This window comes from Sorex araneus, chromosome 2, assembly GCF_027595985.1.
Source record: "Sorex araneus isolate mSorAra2 chromosome 2, mSorAra2.pri, whole genome shotgun sequence".
In the NCBI taxonomy this organism is placed as follows: Eukaryota; Metazoa; Chordata; class Mammalia; order Eulipotyphla; family Soricidae; genus Sorex; species Sorex araneus.
This window is the reverse complement of record NC_073303.1, coordinates 94,576,232-94,590,334: the sequence shown is the minus strand read 5'-3', so window position 1 is coordinate 94,590,334 and position 14,103 is coordinate 94,576,232. Positions and strand designations below refer to the sequence as shown.

At 43.9% G+C, this 14,103-nt stretch overlaps 1 protein-coding gene across 1 annotated transcript in view; it reads left to right on the top strand.

The window, feature by feature from the left end:
• The window catches only part of TG (thyroglobulin), a 252,528-nt gene that overhangs the window by 56,467 nt on the left and 181,958 nt on the right, over positions 1-14,103 (top strand). The window contains exons 24-27 of the mRNA XM_055126733.1: positions 773-888; positions 3,389-3,494; positions 7,173-7,364; positions 12,173-12,329. Of these exons, the coding sequence (XP_054982708.1) occupies positions 773-888; positions 3,389-3,494; positions 7,173-7,364; positions 12,173-12,329 (571 nt within the window). The remainder of the gene's footprint in view (positions 1-772; positions 889-3,388; positions 3,495-7,172; positions 7,365-12,172; positions 12,330-14,103) is intronic.

The window sequence follows — 14,103 nt, the reverse complement described above, 5'->3', positions numbered from 1 at the left end:
TATTTTCTTAGAAGAAAATTAGTGTAAATTGTTGTATCTCACATGGAGGCATTAAATCCTTGTAAGGGGGATTGCCAAGAGATTACAGGTGAAGCCTTCTGTGTCCCAGGTTTGTTACTTGAGATTGGTTGCCTTCTGTGTTACATCCCATCCAATCTGGTTTGCTACTACTGGATGATCAGTGCTGCAGAGTTCGTTAGCTGCAATCATTCTCCATAGATAAGGCATAGTTGAATGTAATCTTGTTTATTTTTAGTAATTGTTGCTTTGTTGTTGTTTTTTTGACAAAACCTTAAAGCCTACTCTCTAGGCTCTAAGTGGGCTTCATGTCTCTAATAGAGGCAAAGGTATACATGCTTCCTCTGGGAATGTGGTATCTTGCCTAGTACAAGCCACACTTCCGAGCTGTGCTTTGGATTCTTCATCTCTGAAATGAGAACTATAATTTTATAACACAGGAGACATTTAGGAATTTTGACAGAGTAAACTTAATAAATGTCTCACTGTGTATGTGTGTTTTGTGTGTGGATTTCTGGTAAATTTGAGTGTGTTGGCATGTGCCCATGTATGTCTGAGCTCATATGTGTGTTTATTACATGTTTTATTTAAGTATCTTTGTGTGTGACTTTGTGTGTTTATTTGGTCATGCATATTCATGCATCTATGTGTGTATTTGGACATGTTTGCATGTGTTGGGTGTATTGGGATGAGATCCATTTATGTTCAACATTGCCTGAGACTCAGGTGGGTGACCGTCCTTTGGTGCTTTCAGACTGTGCCTTGGATGAGACATGTGGCTTCTTCACAATGTCGACTGTGGGATCGGAAACCTTGTGTGATTTCTATGCTTGGACAAGTGATAATGTGGTCTGCACTTCTTCCAGTCAGGTGAGCTGTGGGTGCTGAGTGGGGGGTGGTGGTTGTTTTTTATCCATCTATATTAGAGTGAATCAGTACCAGGATGATCAGGTCATAGAATGATGTTGTCAGTGCTGATCCCAGGTGCCTTCATCCTTAAAAATGGTGAGATGTGGGAAAGCAGAGATCGCAGTGGCCCAGATGCGACTTGGGATGAATCCATCAGGAGTCTGCATCTGATGGTGTTGTTTACGACAACTCAGTCAGAAGAGAACCTTGATTCTCCTCCCCAAGTTTCCCACTGGCTCATTGGACAAGTTGGGCATTGATGCCATTTATAGTCCTTAATACTCTCTGTCCCTCTTAATCCTGGAACCCCAACATTCCTGTCCCTTGTAGAAGTGAAATAGAATTATGATATAAAAGGAAAAAATTATTGTACATGTCTTGTGATGACAGGAAATTACTGTTTCTATAAGTCAATGGTAGGAGACAGGTGACCTCATTGTTACAAATTAGGACAGAAAAGAACATAGTACAAAGCAGTCTCCAACTGAATGTAATCTTGTTTATTTTTAATAATTGTTGTTATTGAATAAGTCCTAACTCCTAAACATATGCAAACCTCCCATTTTGCTCTCTAGTTTCAAATGGAATCTTCAGGAAAATTTTTACATGTTTGTATTTTAATATCAAAATTTTATAATGCATATTACTTTCTTCTACCTTGATTTTGTCACGTAATATTTAACATCCTACATTTTAATATTTGATATCCTTATCTTAATATTAACCCATTGTTTTTAATATTAGCACAATGTTACATTCTACAGATGTGCATGATTTATTTCATATTTATTATGGGCATAGAGATTGGCAACAGTTCTGTATCGCCATTTCCCACAAAGGGGGCAGGGGTGCCCAAAATCTGGGGGATGCCCCATGTGGTGCATTGCATATTTCTTGCTCATATACCCAGCATGCATGCAACCTAGACAGGGTTTGGAAGTATGGGTTCCTGAATTTTAGAGCTCTATTTGAAGCTATAGGATATGAAGAAGAGTCAGGGTGGGGTCTTAGGTAAAAGATCAGCCTCTCAAACCTTTGGATCTATTTGACCAGGTTTCCCTTGATTTTAGTGTCTTTATCTGTAGACCAATTTTTAATCTTCAGGCTATGGCTCCTACAAAATCTAGTGCGGACTTTTCAAAAAAAATGTTAACTTCTTAAAATTGAAAGGCTAAAGTATTTTGGGGAGAACAAAAATATTATTTTAATTTTGGGAGGCTGAGGCGCACCCAGCAAGGCTTAGGGCTTACTCCAGACTCTGTGCTCAGCAATCACTGCCTACAGTGCTTAGGAGACTATGTGGGGTGCTGGGGATTGAATTCTGTCAGGTGCATGAAAGGCCAGTACCATACCCACTGTACTATCTCTCTGGCCCACAATATTAAAATATTATTTTCATTATCATGAATCAGACCTGGTCTTAATATATATGGAAGGGGATGAAGTGGATGGGAGGTTATAGGCTCCAAAGCAAGTGAAATGCAGCCACAAATCACTTGTAAAAGGAGGATTTGGGGACACCCTCCTGTTCCCAGGTAAGGCAGGTAGACATGCTTTGTTTACTGGGGGTCCCAGGTGCTGATCCCTCATCTTACGTCAAGAAGTTTTCCTGCAAGCAGGATATCTCTGTCCAGCCCCTGTCTCCTCTCCTTTTGGATTGAGGGGCTTGAGGGATGCAGTCATCAGTGCCGGTGACTCCCTAGGGAATAGGTCTTAAATTCCTAGACATCCTGGCTTAATGAAAATCCTTCTGTTTCTTAAAAGGATCTAAGATGGCTTTTATTTTATATTCGACAGCTACTTGCTTACTAAGTGTGGTTTTTACTCTACAATAAATATCTTTCTTCACATAACTGTTAAAGATAAACTTCTTTCTTAGCGCATGGCTAGTATGTAGGATCTGGAGAGCAAAAATAAGTAATTATGCCCAGGGCCTCTCACAGAGCCTTTAGGTTTTCCAAGTTTTTCATAGAACTTCCATGGTCTTCCTTGGATACTAACTTGGTGCTTACAAGGTCTCCTAGGATCTAGCTCCTGCCTATCCTCATCAAAACAATTCCCATGAAGCACTGGACCTGATAATAGAGACCCAGGGGATTCTAGGTTTCCATGTCTTCTCTTTACTCTGCTTTAAGTTTCCTTTCTTATATTTATCCTGATAGATTCTGACTGATCCTTTTACCCCCCACTTTCATTTTTTTCCCTGGGAAATATTCAGTTCCCCTACTCAGTCCTGTCTCTTCTACCATGGCCTTCCCATGTCAGTGCAGGTGACTTTACAGCCAGTATTCAGGGCTGGAAGTTACTGTTTATATATCTGTGCACTCCAGCAGACTGGGAGAAATGAATAAAGAAGGATCATCCCTTATCTCTGTAACCCCACTGCCTCTTCACAGTAAGTTAGATTAATGCTTGTTGAACTGAATTTCTAGGACCCAATTCAGCCTCTTTCCATTTCTAGGGTCAAGATGCACCAGGAAACTTGCAGACCACCAGCTTCAGAAGTCTAAGGTGTCAGGTAAAAGTCAGAGGAGATCAAGACTCCCGAGATGTGTATTTGAAGAAAGGTAAGTGGTTCTAAGTTGATGTCTTGAATACCCAGTGACTTGACAGGGCCAGTGTTTGGAGTGCTTCCCAGGAGGAGACATTTAGGGAAAAAGCAGACTGCCCCAAGTGTGGGAATATGCGGGTAGCACATTCTACAGATGAGGATCTAAGTAGAAAAATAGAGGCAGAGGGGCCTAAGAAGCTCATAAGGAGCTCACTTTGCATATACATGTCTGTTCAATGCCTGGCACCTCATATGGTCCTGTGAGCACTGCCAGGAGTGATCCCTGAGCACAGAGCTAAGAATAAGCCCAGAACACAAGTCTGGTATGACCCCAAACAGACAGAAATAAACCAAGAACAGAGGCAGAGAATGTGAGCATAACGCAGCTGAGTTTCTAATGAATTGCCCCATGTTGCCCAGTGAGGCTGTTGGTATATAAGGTGCACAGTCCCACAAGGGCCTGATTCTGAGCTCCCTGCGACTGCTCCTCTGTGCCTCCCTGTTCATGGGACAACCCCTGTCTCTACCTTTTGTCTTCAAACCCTGGATGGTGTCATGCCATCTCATCACACCCATTCAAACTTCTGAGCTTGTCCTGTCCTCTCCCTATGGTCACCCTTTCTCCTACTGTGAGAATAGCTACAGGACGTGGAGGTCCTGTAAATATGCAGACACTGTGATTATAAATCTGGGAACGACTGAGATATCACTCCTTGTGTTCCTTCCAACCTCCTTGCAGGGGAGGACAAAGAGCCCTTTGAGGAGCAACACTACTTCCTATGACACAAATGGCAGTCCATGTTCTGATATAGACTTTTTGTTTTGTTTTGTTTTGTTTTTTTGGTTTTTTTGGGTCACACTCGGCGATGCACAGGGGTTACTCCTGGCTCTTCACTCAGGAATTACCCCTGGTGGTGCTCAGGGGACCATATAGGATGCTGGGATTAGAACCCGGGTCGGCCGCGTGCAAGGCAAATGCCCTTCCGGCTGCGCTATTGCTCCAGCCCCCTGATATAGACTTTTATTCCACCCTCATTGATATCCTTAGAATAAGGCAAAAGAAAGGGGCAGTTGATCAGGTTACCCATTTTTCAGATGAGAAAACAGACTCAGCAAGAATAAGAAAATTCTCTACGATCTTATTATTAGCAAACAGGAGTGCTGGGTTTGAGTCTGAGTATCTCTGAGTCCCCCTTCTGATGTGGACCCAGGAAACACTTTTTAGTTTTTGGAGAACATGGGAGAGAAACAGGGAGTCTCCAAGAATCTGTGTTGACAGTTCTTATCCCATGCCCTGTTGGCATCCTACGTCCTCTTCTTCAGGGCCAAGAGAGATAGCATCAAGGGCCAGAACCCAGGGCAGACCTCAGTCTGTTCTTTAAAGGGGAAGGCTGAGCCTTCCTTCCTGAGTTAGCCCAGCTCTACCCAGTGTGAGCCCCGTGATCTTGGTCGACTATCTTGACCTTTCACATTTGTTTCTATGTAGGTGAAGTCAGAGCTACAAGTGAAAAGAGATGAGTAGGATATGGGAATGAGGTGCACCTGCAGGGTTGGGGTGTTTAGAACAGTGCTTGACCTGTCCTATTGTTTTTCCTGAAGGAGGCAGATTTGAGCCATACCAGGCATAACTTAGGGGCTACTCCCAACCCTGTGCTAAGGGGTCACTCCTGGAGGTGCTAGAGGTGTCACTCAGTGCTGGGGATCAAACCTGTGTTAGCCACATGCAAACAAACACCCAAGTCTCTATAGGATCTCTTTTCTTGCTGCTATGATTCTTGTTTTTTTTTTTTTGCTTTTTGGGTCACACCTGGCGATGCACAGGGGTTACTCCTGGCTCTGCACTCAGGAATTACTCCTGGCGGTGCTCAGGGGACCATATGAGATGCTGGGAATCGAACCCGGGTTGGCCGCGTGCAAGGCAAACGCCCTACCCGCTGTGCTATCACTCCAGCCCCACTATGATTCTTGTTAAAAGGTTCCTGTTGAGTTGAATCAAAGGTTCTACATCTAGAAGCAGCCAAAGGAACCAGAGCATAGATGTAGGGGTCTTTGGTTTCTAGGTTTGGATCTAAGAGAACTAAGCATGGGTGGTCTGGCTTTCAGCTTGCTCTGGGGACAGCTGGTGGCAAGTGAATCCTGGGCTGACCCGGGAGACAGCCTCCCACTCATGACGGGGACACGTTCTGGTCTTGTTTGGTGTCAGGTCCATCCTGTCTTAGAGGAGAGTGCTCCAGAGAGGCCAGGCAGCAGAGATCCATTTCTTGGATGCACCACCAGGTTACTAGAATTTCTATCCCAGGATTTATTTCACTCTGATTTTTTTCAGAGTGAAATAAAATTTTTATTTTTATTTATTTATTTTTTATTTGTTTATTTTTAATATTTTCGTTGAATCTCTGTGATATAGACCCTTACAAAGCTGTTCATGATTAGATTTCAGTCACACAATATTCCAACACCCATCCCTCCACCACCAATGTGCATTTCCCAGCACTAGTGTCCCTGAGTTCCCTTTCATTACCAGCCTGCCTCTGTGGCAGGGGCTTTTCTTCTCTCTCTATCTCTGTCTCTGTCTCTCTCATATCCATTTAAAAGAAAAAACCCAATGTAGCAATGATTTTTCAATGAGAAAAATTAAATAAACAAGTAACGCCCCCACAACTCTTCCTTAAAACCATACTTTGGCCGAGGATCACTGTAACACTGTAGCACTGTCATCCTGTTGTTCATTGGTTTGCTCGAGTGGGCACCAGTAATGTCTCCATTGTGAGACTTGTTACTGTTTTTTGGCATATTGAATATGCCACCGGTAGCTTGCCAGGCTCTGCCGTGTGAGTGAGATACTCTTGGTAGCTTGCCGGGCTCTTCGAGAGGGATGGAGGAATCAAACCCGGGTCAGCCGCATGCATTGTATTTTTTTTTTAAGATGTCTAACTTTTATTTTTCTTTCTTCATCTCCTGGAAGTGTATACTTTGGCGGAAGATTTCAAGGAAAGTTGTTTGTTCCCTGTTGCTGAGGCCTAGGGCAGAACTGTTCTTTTGTTTGGCTTTGATTTTTTTGAAGTGAAAGAATCCAGAACCAGGATCAAGAGATAGTGGAAAGAAAGTGGGATGGATCCAAGTCTGGCTTCAGACTCTGCCTCCTCTTACGAGCTCTCTGACCAAGAATGATTCTTTTATTTCACTTTATGTAAAGTGGGAATAAAACATAACTGGAAGCCACCTGTTAGAGAAAACACTAGATAGATTAATTCAGCCTTAGCACTATAGAACGTTCTATCCACCATGTGGTGCCGCCTCTCTGAGACACAGCAACACAGGGGTAGCAGACTAGCCTGAATCTAACACAGGGCGGCCTAATGAAATGAGGGAAAGCATGTAGCATGGTGTTTCTGTGGACATTGGAACTCAGTATTTGCTGGCTATAAGAGGTATGATGATTGATAACATGCATGCATTCTTTAGACCCTCTGGGTGGGGGTGGTATTTGTCTGGTTATGTTGGTTTGGGACTGCAATGTGACGGGCTCCCTGACCTTCAGGCATAAACAAAGCTTCATGACGTGGAAAGCAGCTCATCATGGAGGCACAAGCCCCCAGCCCAGGAGACCCACAGGCACACAACCAGTCAATGCTGGTCAGTGTTGTACTGCTTTGCAAATTTGTAAACAATTTTTTTTCCACCTTCTCCCTAGGCCAAGAGTTCAACTCAACAAGTCAGAAGAGCTTTGAAAAAACTGGCTTCCAAAACACACTCTCTGGAATGTACAGCCCTGTGATATTCTCAGCTTCAGAAACTAATCTGACCGAGGTCCACCTCTTCTGTCTTCTTGCATGTGACCGCGATTCGTGCTGTGATGGCTTCATCCTGACCCAGATTCAAGGAGGTAAATGTGTCAGTGGAACATTGGTCTGATAAGGAACATGGAGTGGAAGGGTTCTAAGAGTCAGGATCTGGGGTGTGTTGAAGACCCTGGGAAGCCATAGGCATGAATTGACCGTAGGCACATGGAAAATGAGAGTCATTTGCATGAAGTCAAGGACAAGTTATGACCTTTCCACAAGTCATGACCTTTTCCACATGCCAGACACCAGGCAGGCCAGCCACTTTCCATTGTAATGATGGCCATCTTCTTACTGCTTTCTTTGGGGAATATTATGAGTACCATTTTATAAATGTAAAAATGAAGGCTCAGAGAAGTTAATTCATTTGTTTGGTCACAAAGTTTAAAATTGTTGCACCTGAGATTGGATCCCAAGTGTATCTTCAACTACATTCTTGAGCTTGTAGCACAGTAACACTGTCGTCCAGTTGTTCATTGATTTGCTCGAGCAGGCGCCAGTAACATCTCCATTGTGAGACTTGTTACTGTTTTTGGTATATCGAATACACCACAGGTAGCTTGCCAGGCTCTGCTGTGCGAGCGGAATACTCTCAGTAGCTTGCCAGACTCTTGGAGAGGGATAGAGGAATCTAACCCAGGTCAGCTGTGTGCAAGGTAAATGCCCTACTATCTGTGCTATTGCTCCAGTCCAATATGAGCTTGTAATATTACATTTTGTTTTAAAGAATATGGTGATTTATTTCCATCACCTATGAAAATTCATTCAATGATGATCTATTTAGTATCTCCTATATGCCAAGGCCTGTGATCAATAAATAAGACTTGAATTTTTGGTTTTATTTAGAAAGTGGGAATGGAATTCTCTTTACAGAAGCAAATTCATGGACTTGGTGTTTAATCAGTTGATTGAGATGGAACTTTGGTTTAAAAGAGTCTTGTGCTCTGGCACTTTTTGACTGAAATTTTGGATAAGTTGCCCAAACTATCTAAATTTCAGCTCCTTTGTCATAAAATGGAGATGCTGATTTCACTATTTGTTGTCAAGGTAATAGGCAAAATATAGTGGGCTGGATTTTGTTTCTGGTATGAAATTAATATCTTTAGAATATGATAAATTTGATATATCTTTAATAATTGTAGGGATGTAAACCAAACATTTGGTTTATAAAAAAAAATAAGAGCACAGAGGGAAAGTCTGGACAAGTTACATAAATTTCTAACATCAAGATGATATCAGAAGAATGGAGAGGGGTGTGGTTTTCTCAGAAGAAGGCATAGGGTGAAGATACCAAGGCCAAGAAAGGGATATGGTGATTCTTAGTGAGCACCTACAGAACTGGTAGGGATTTAGGAAGAAGACAGACAGGGAAAAGGAGGTTCAGGAGAGTGGTAAATTTATGTGAAAAGTTGAATGATGACAGAAATTTGTCAAAAAATGTTAATGCTATTGAGAATTCAGACAAGATAATTAAAAAGCCCAGGTTACATCATATGTATGGAGGCTAAAGTGAAAATACTCTTATTAGAAACTATTGGAATGCTAAGGCAGAAACCTAGATTGGAATACGTTGAATTCTAAAATTATTTCTAGGTTTCATGCTCAGGATTACATGTTGCTAATTTATGTTAGTGCTTAGATAGGCAAAATAAATATGAATAGATATACACACATATAAACAAGCACTCTTATGCATGCGCACACATAGATGTGTATGTTCATGCTTTTCTATATTTAGAAATGTCTCACTTCAAGCCCAGAATGCTTTTTGCCTTCTTTGAAATAAATATATTTTCTAAGACACTGCAATTTCTCCCAGATGCTCAATCGCTCAACAGGCTATATGGTTTTCCAAGTTGGAAATGTTGACTTCATTCTCTTTGGATCACACATGGAAGAATTATTTTGTACCACAGAGCAGGGGGCCCAGTAAATCCCCCCTTTCCGTGACATTTCTCGCCAGAAGCTTGCTTGCTCTTCCCTCCAGGTTTAGGCTGTGACCTGTGAATTATGTTGTGCTGAGCAAGCACCTCTACACGCAAAGCATTAAGCTGTCTTCGCTGCAGACATGAAACAGGAGGCAGATGTTTTTTTTTTTTTTTTCCAGTCTTGTCCCATGGAAAGATTTGGAGTTTTAATTTACAAAGCTTTGGTGGAATCTTCTGATGACTCGGAATAGAATCTTGCTATCCTCTTAGGGCCGTCTGGAAAGTCATTTCGCTCCTGCCACTTCCCATCTATTTTCCCTCCTCACTGCTCCGCCAGACCCATCCGTCCTTCACCCCATTTCCATCTCAGCAGTTCTCTGACCTCCTAACCATCCCCCGACCCCCCCCCCCACACACTGATAATAATGAAAACTCATGGGGCTTCTGTGTTTGCATTTCTGTGGAGGCTCCTTGGAAATGGGGTTTATGGGTACTTGCACAGATGAGCTTCTTAGGCTCCTAATGGAAGCTGACTGTAGGGACCAGCAAATTGCTCCTATTGTCGTCCTGGCCCCTACAGAGAGTTATTATTTTTTCTGACACTTTTTTTTGGTCTCAGTTGCAGTTTATTCCAATCTCTCTATACACTCCCATCTCTCTCTCTCTCTCTCTGCTTCTTCCCCGAACCCCCTCTTACAGCCTCCTTAAATCCCCCAGCATGAGGGGTCAGGGCTTACACATAGGTGTGGTCACAATCAATAGGGGTAAAGTTCTTTCCCTCAGGGGATGCTTCTTCTAGGACAGATTCTCTTTCAGCAGGACACCTGCCCAAGAGTGGAATCCTATGTGTGTGTTTCTCCTCTCCTTGTCCAACTAACATATAAGTATATTTTTTTCAGTTTTTATTTTATTTTAGTTTTTTAAATTTATTTTATTCTTTAATTAGTGAGTCACCATGAGCGTACAGATACAGATTCACACATTTTTGAGCTTGTTTTTCTCTCTTTTCTGACACTTTAGCACTGAAGAAGAAAGCTGCCTTTGTTTCTCTTGCAAGCCTTGGGTATGCATTTCTCCTGTTGAGTTCTCTCGTTCTGATTTCTGGCCCATGGAAGGTTGTTCTCATCAGACACTGATAGTTTCCTTCCTATCCTCAGTCCCATGCTTCAGCCTGGGCCTGCATGAATGCCTCAATACTTGCCAGCCACTTCTCTGATCTCAGCTACTAGAAGCGCCTGCTTCTACCTGTGCTCAGCCTAAATTTTCACATCAGTGAAATGAAATGGTCTGACTAGCTCAAGGGTTCTGGAATCTGGCTTGGAACCAGAATTCTCAGAGACGCTACTTAGAAATACTGGCCTTTCTGTGCCACCTCTGACCCTCAGCACATACATGCCTATAGATGACCTACCAAGCCAGAATATTTGCAGTTGGTGCCTAGGGGGCAAGCATTTTGCAAAACCCTTTTCCGGTTTTGATACATCAGCCTAAACTCCAAGATGACTTTCCCACATAGCAATGCTAATATTTCTCTGCAGGTGATGACAGTTGATTTTAGCTCTGCAGGTTAAAATTGGCCAATAAAAGAGAGTTGGATAAGATGTCTACTTCTATTGGGCGATAGTATTGATGAGAGAAATTATTGAGAAAGTAAAGTTGAAGCTATATTTAGGATCACTGTCATCCCATTGCTCATCGATTTGTTTGAGCGGGCACCAGTAACTTCTCTCATTGAGAGACTAATTGTTACTGTTTTTTGCATATCGAGTACCCACGGGTAGCTTGCCAGGTTCTGCCGCGTGGGCTTGATACTCTTGGTAGCTTGCCGGGCTGTCCAAGAGGGGCGGAGGAATTGCACTTGGGTCAGCCACATGAAAGGTGAACGCCAACCACTGTGCTATTAATAGGATAAGGGAATTGGTGTAGAGGTATATTTCCTGTCTTTATTTTAAGACAATTTGAACAACCAACAATGCCAGGTAACAGGGCTCTTGATTTAAACCATATCTACCTTATTTCACTTTGAGAACTAAATACATTGGGCAATGTATGGAATTTATGTGAGACTCCATCAGTGAAATAGAGATAATGTCCATAATAATCCATAGAACTAGTATATGTATACCTTGCCATAGTGGCTGATACAAGACAAGACATCCAAAACATCTGTGTTCCTGAGATGAACTTAGCATCAAATTCAGTTTCTGAGGGCACGTGTCTTCCCAATGCTAATTAAGGTCCTAAGCAGAGGGCAGTGCTGTAAAAATCAGAGTTAGAAGACATATTCAAAACAAAATAACTCAATACCTGCCTAAGTTACAGATTTACCTCTCAGATCTCTGGGTATGCAACCTCTGCTTGAATATATCCCAATACAGGGACCTCACTCTCCAACTAGGAACAGACACCTGTCATTAGGGTACAACTCTGAGTGTGAGTCGTTGCTTATTTGAATCTAAACACTCCTCTCTGAGTTCCTTAAAGGTTTAGGGTGTGTGTGTGTGTGTGTGTGTGTGTGTGTGTGTGTGTGTGTGTGTGTGTGTGTGTTGAGAGGGAGGGGGAAAAGGGAGAAGGAGAATCTGTGGCTGATTTCCTTAATACCTCCAATAGATCACTGTTTGGAGTGCAGAATAGAGGCAAAGGGATCTGACAGGAGCTCCCAGAGGACCTGAGAGAGAAGCTCCAGCATTCCCAGCCCCTGAGGAAAGGCCTGGTGGCCCTAGGACTAAGTCCTCTTCCTGGTGGCTGTAGCAATAATATAAGTGCATCATCCTGAGGGAGACTGACCCATTGACCTCCAGGCTCCCGAGTTCCTGTGTTCTTGTTCACCCCATCCCTCATCATCTCAGGGAACATAGATGTAATCTCTCGATGTATCCTGTGACCTCCCATCACAGCCTGTTCTCCCTCTTGTCACTCTGCAGGTCCAATCCTCTGTGGGCTGCTGAGCTCCCCCAACATCCTGCTCTGCAGTGTGGAAGACTGGAGAGACCCCTCTGAGGGCCAGGCTAATGCTCCTTGTCCTTCTGTGACATATGACCAGGGAGACCGCCAGGGGACATTGCGCCTGGGAGGCCAGGAGTTCCAGGGTAAGTCTCTGCCCTTTGTCCCCAACATGCCTTTAGCATGAAAACTCCCATCATCCAGGGTTTCTGTGGAGCTCGTATGAGTATCGCCTTTGCCTTGAGGAATTTTTACTCCTGAAGTATATCCCTGAGGTGGAAAATTAGGGTGGGGTTAAGGTGCTTGTCTTACATGAGGCAAACTCTGGTTCAGTCCCCGGCACTACATATGGTTACCTGAAAACTGCCACAAGTGATGTGTAAGTACAGAGCCAGGAGCAATCTGGGTGTGGTCCCTAAAATTAATAAAATATCTCCCATGAATGCTGCACAGAGAGCCACCAAGTGGTTTATTTAATTCTATTATTACACATTCAGGGGGCTACAAGGGTGTAGTTAAGCCTCAGCTCAACTAAGATCCTCTTTCACATTTCTCCATTTTTTTTTTTTGGAGGACCTGTTCTGTAGATGGTTGAATGGGTGAAGCAGCAGAGAATAAGGGCAAGCAAACCAGGCCTCTGAAAGCTTGTCATTGAATCCCACATGTCATCAATCAGCATTTGGGGCAGAACCCAGAGCCCAGCTGATATCCTTAATAGCAAGATTCTCTTAGCCTTACTAGTGAGAGAGAACACCAGGTCCCACACAACATGAATGACTACAAGGAGAGGTGAATTTCTGAAGCTAAAGGCGCCAACAGCTCCCAAACCAATGTCCCAGGGACTATTGTTTTTCTCCATGGTAGGAGCTGCATTGTTCATTCTTTTCACAGGTTACAAAGGGCTTTGGGGATCCTCTATGGGCCCAATGGACAGAAACAAACACCAAGTTGCCTCCTCCTTCTTTTCCTCCTGGAAGTTCTTCCAGTCTTCCTGTCTTATAGGAGGAGTCATCTCTCTGAGATCACCTGCTGAGGGTCAGGAGGAAGAGTCATGCCTGGGGCCTGGGCAGAGCTGACTTGCCTCCCCTCTGGGAGAAGAGTCTCCTGTTCTGGCCTGAGTTGGGGACCCTTGCCACCAGCTCCACTCAGCAGTGAGGACCACTTGGCTCTGCCTCACCAGCAACTGGGGATAAATGCAAATTTCAAGGCTATCCAGAACCCTATTCCACCTGTTGGTGGACCCAGGAGTTGATTCTAACTAGCTCTCTGTAGAGTTCAGTGTTCACGCAGAAGTGTTGACTAGGTGACCCGAAAGTTTCTTTCCAAACCCAAGAGCAAGAGAGTCCAGGGTCTCACTTGCTTCTGGTTCGAGTGTGAGAACAGTCGGAGCCTGCACCCCCTTGCTTCCTCTCCACTCTCTGTATCTGCTGGCACTTGAGCTTGGAAACTCAAATGTGCTTCTGCGCTCCCCGCTCCTGTGTGTGCCCAGGGTTAAGGCACCTGAGGTAGGATACCGACTGAGTCCTGGAGTTGGGGTGAGGCGAGGCACCGTCTTGGTGACAGCATGAGGATCTTCCTGCAACTACGGGAAAGGGACTAAGAGGCTGGCAGAGAGCAGCTCCCATCTCCTGGAGAGGCTTCCAGAACTGACTTTTCAGTTTCCCGCAATTGTGTGTTTGCAGTGGAGAGCTCAAGGCCCTCTCCCTGGAAGTCCTCACGGCATAGCACATAGTGCTGAGCTCTGCAGGAGCTCTGTTCCTCTCTGCAGGAGCTCTGTTCCTCTCTGCAGGAGCTCTGTTCCTCTCTGCAGGAGCTCTGTTCCTCTCTGCAGGAGCTCTGTTCCTCTCTGCAAGAGCTCTGTTCCTCTCTGCAGGAGCTCTGTTCCTCTCTGCAGGAGCTCTGTTCCTCTCTG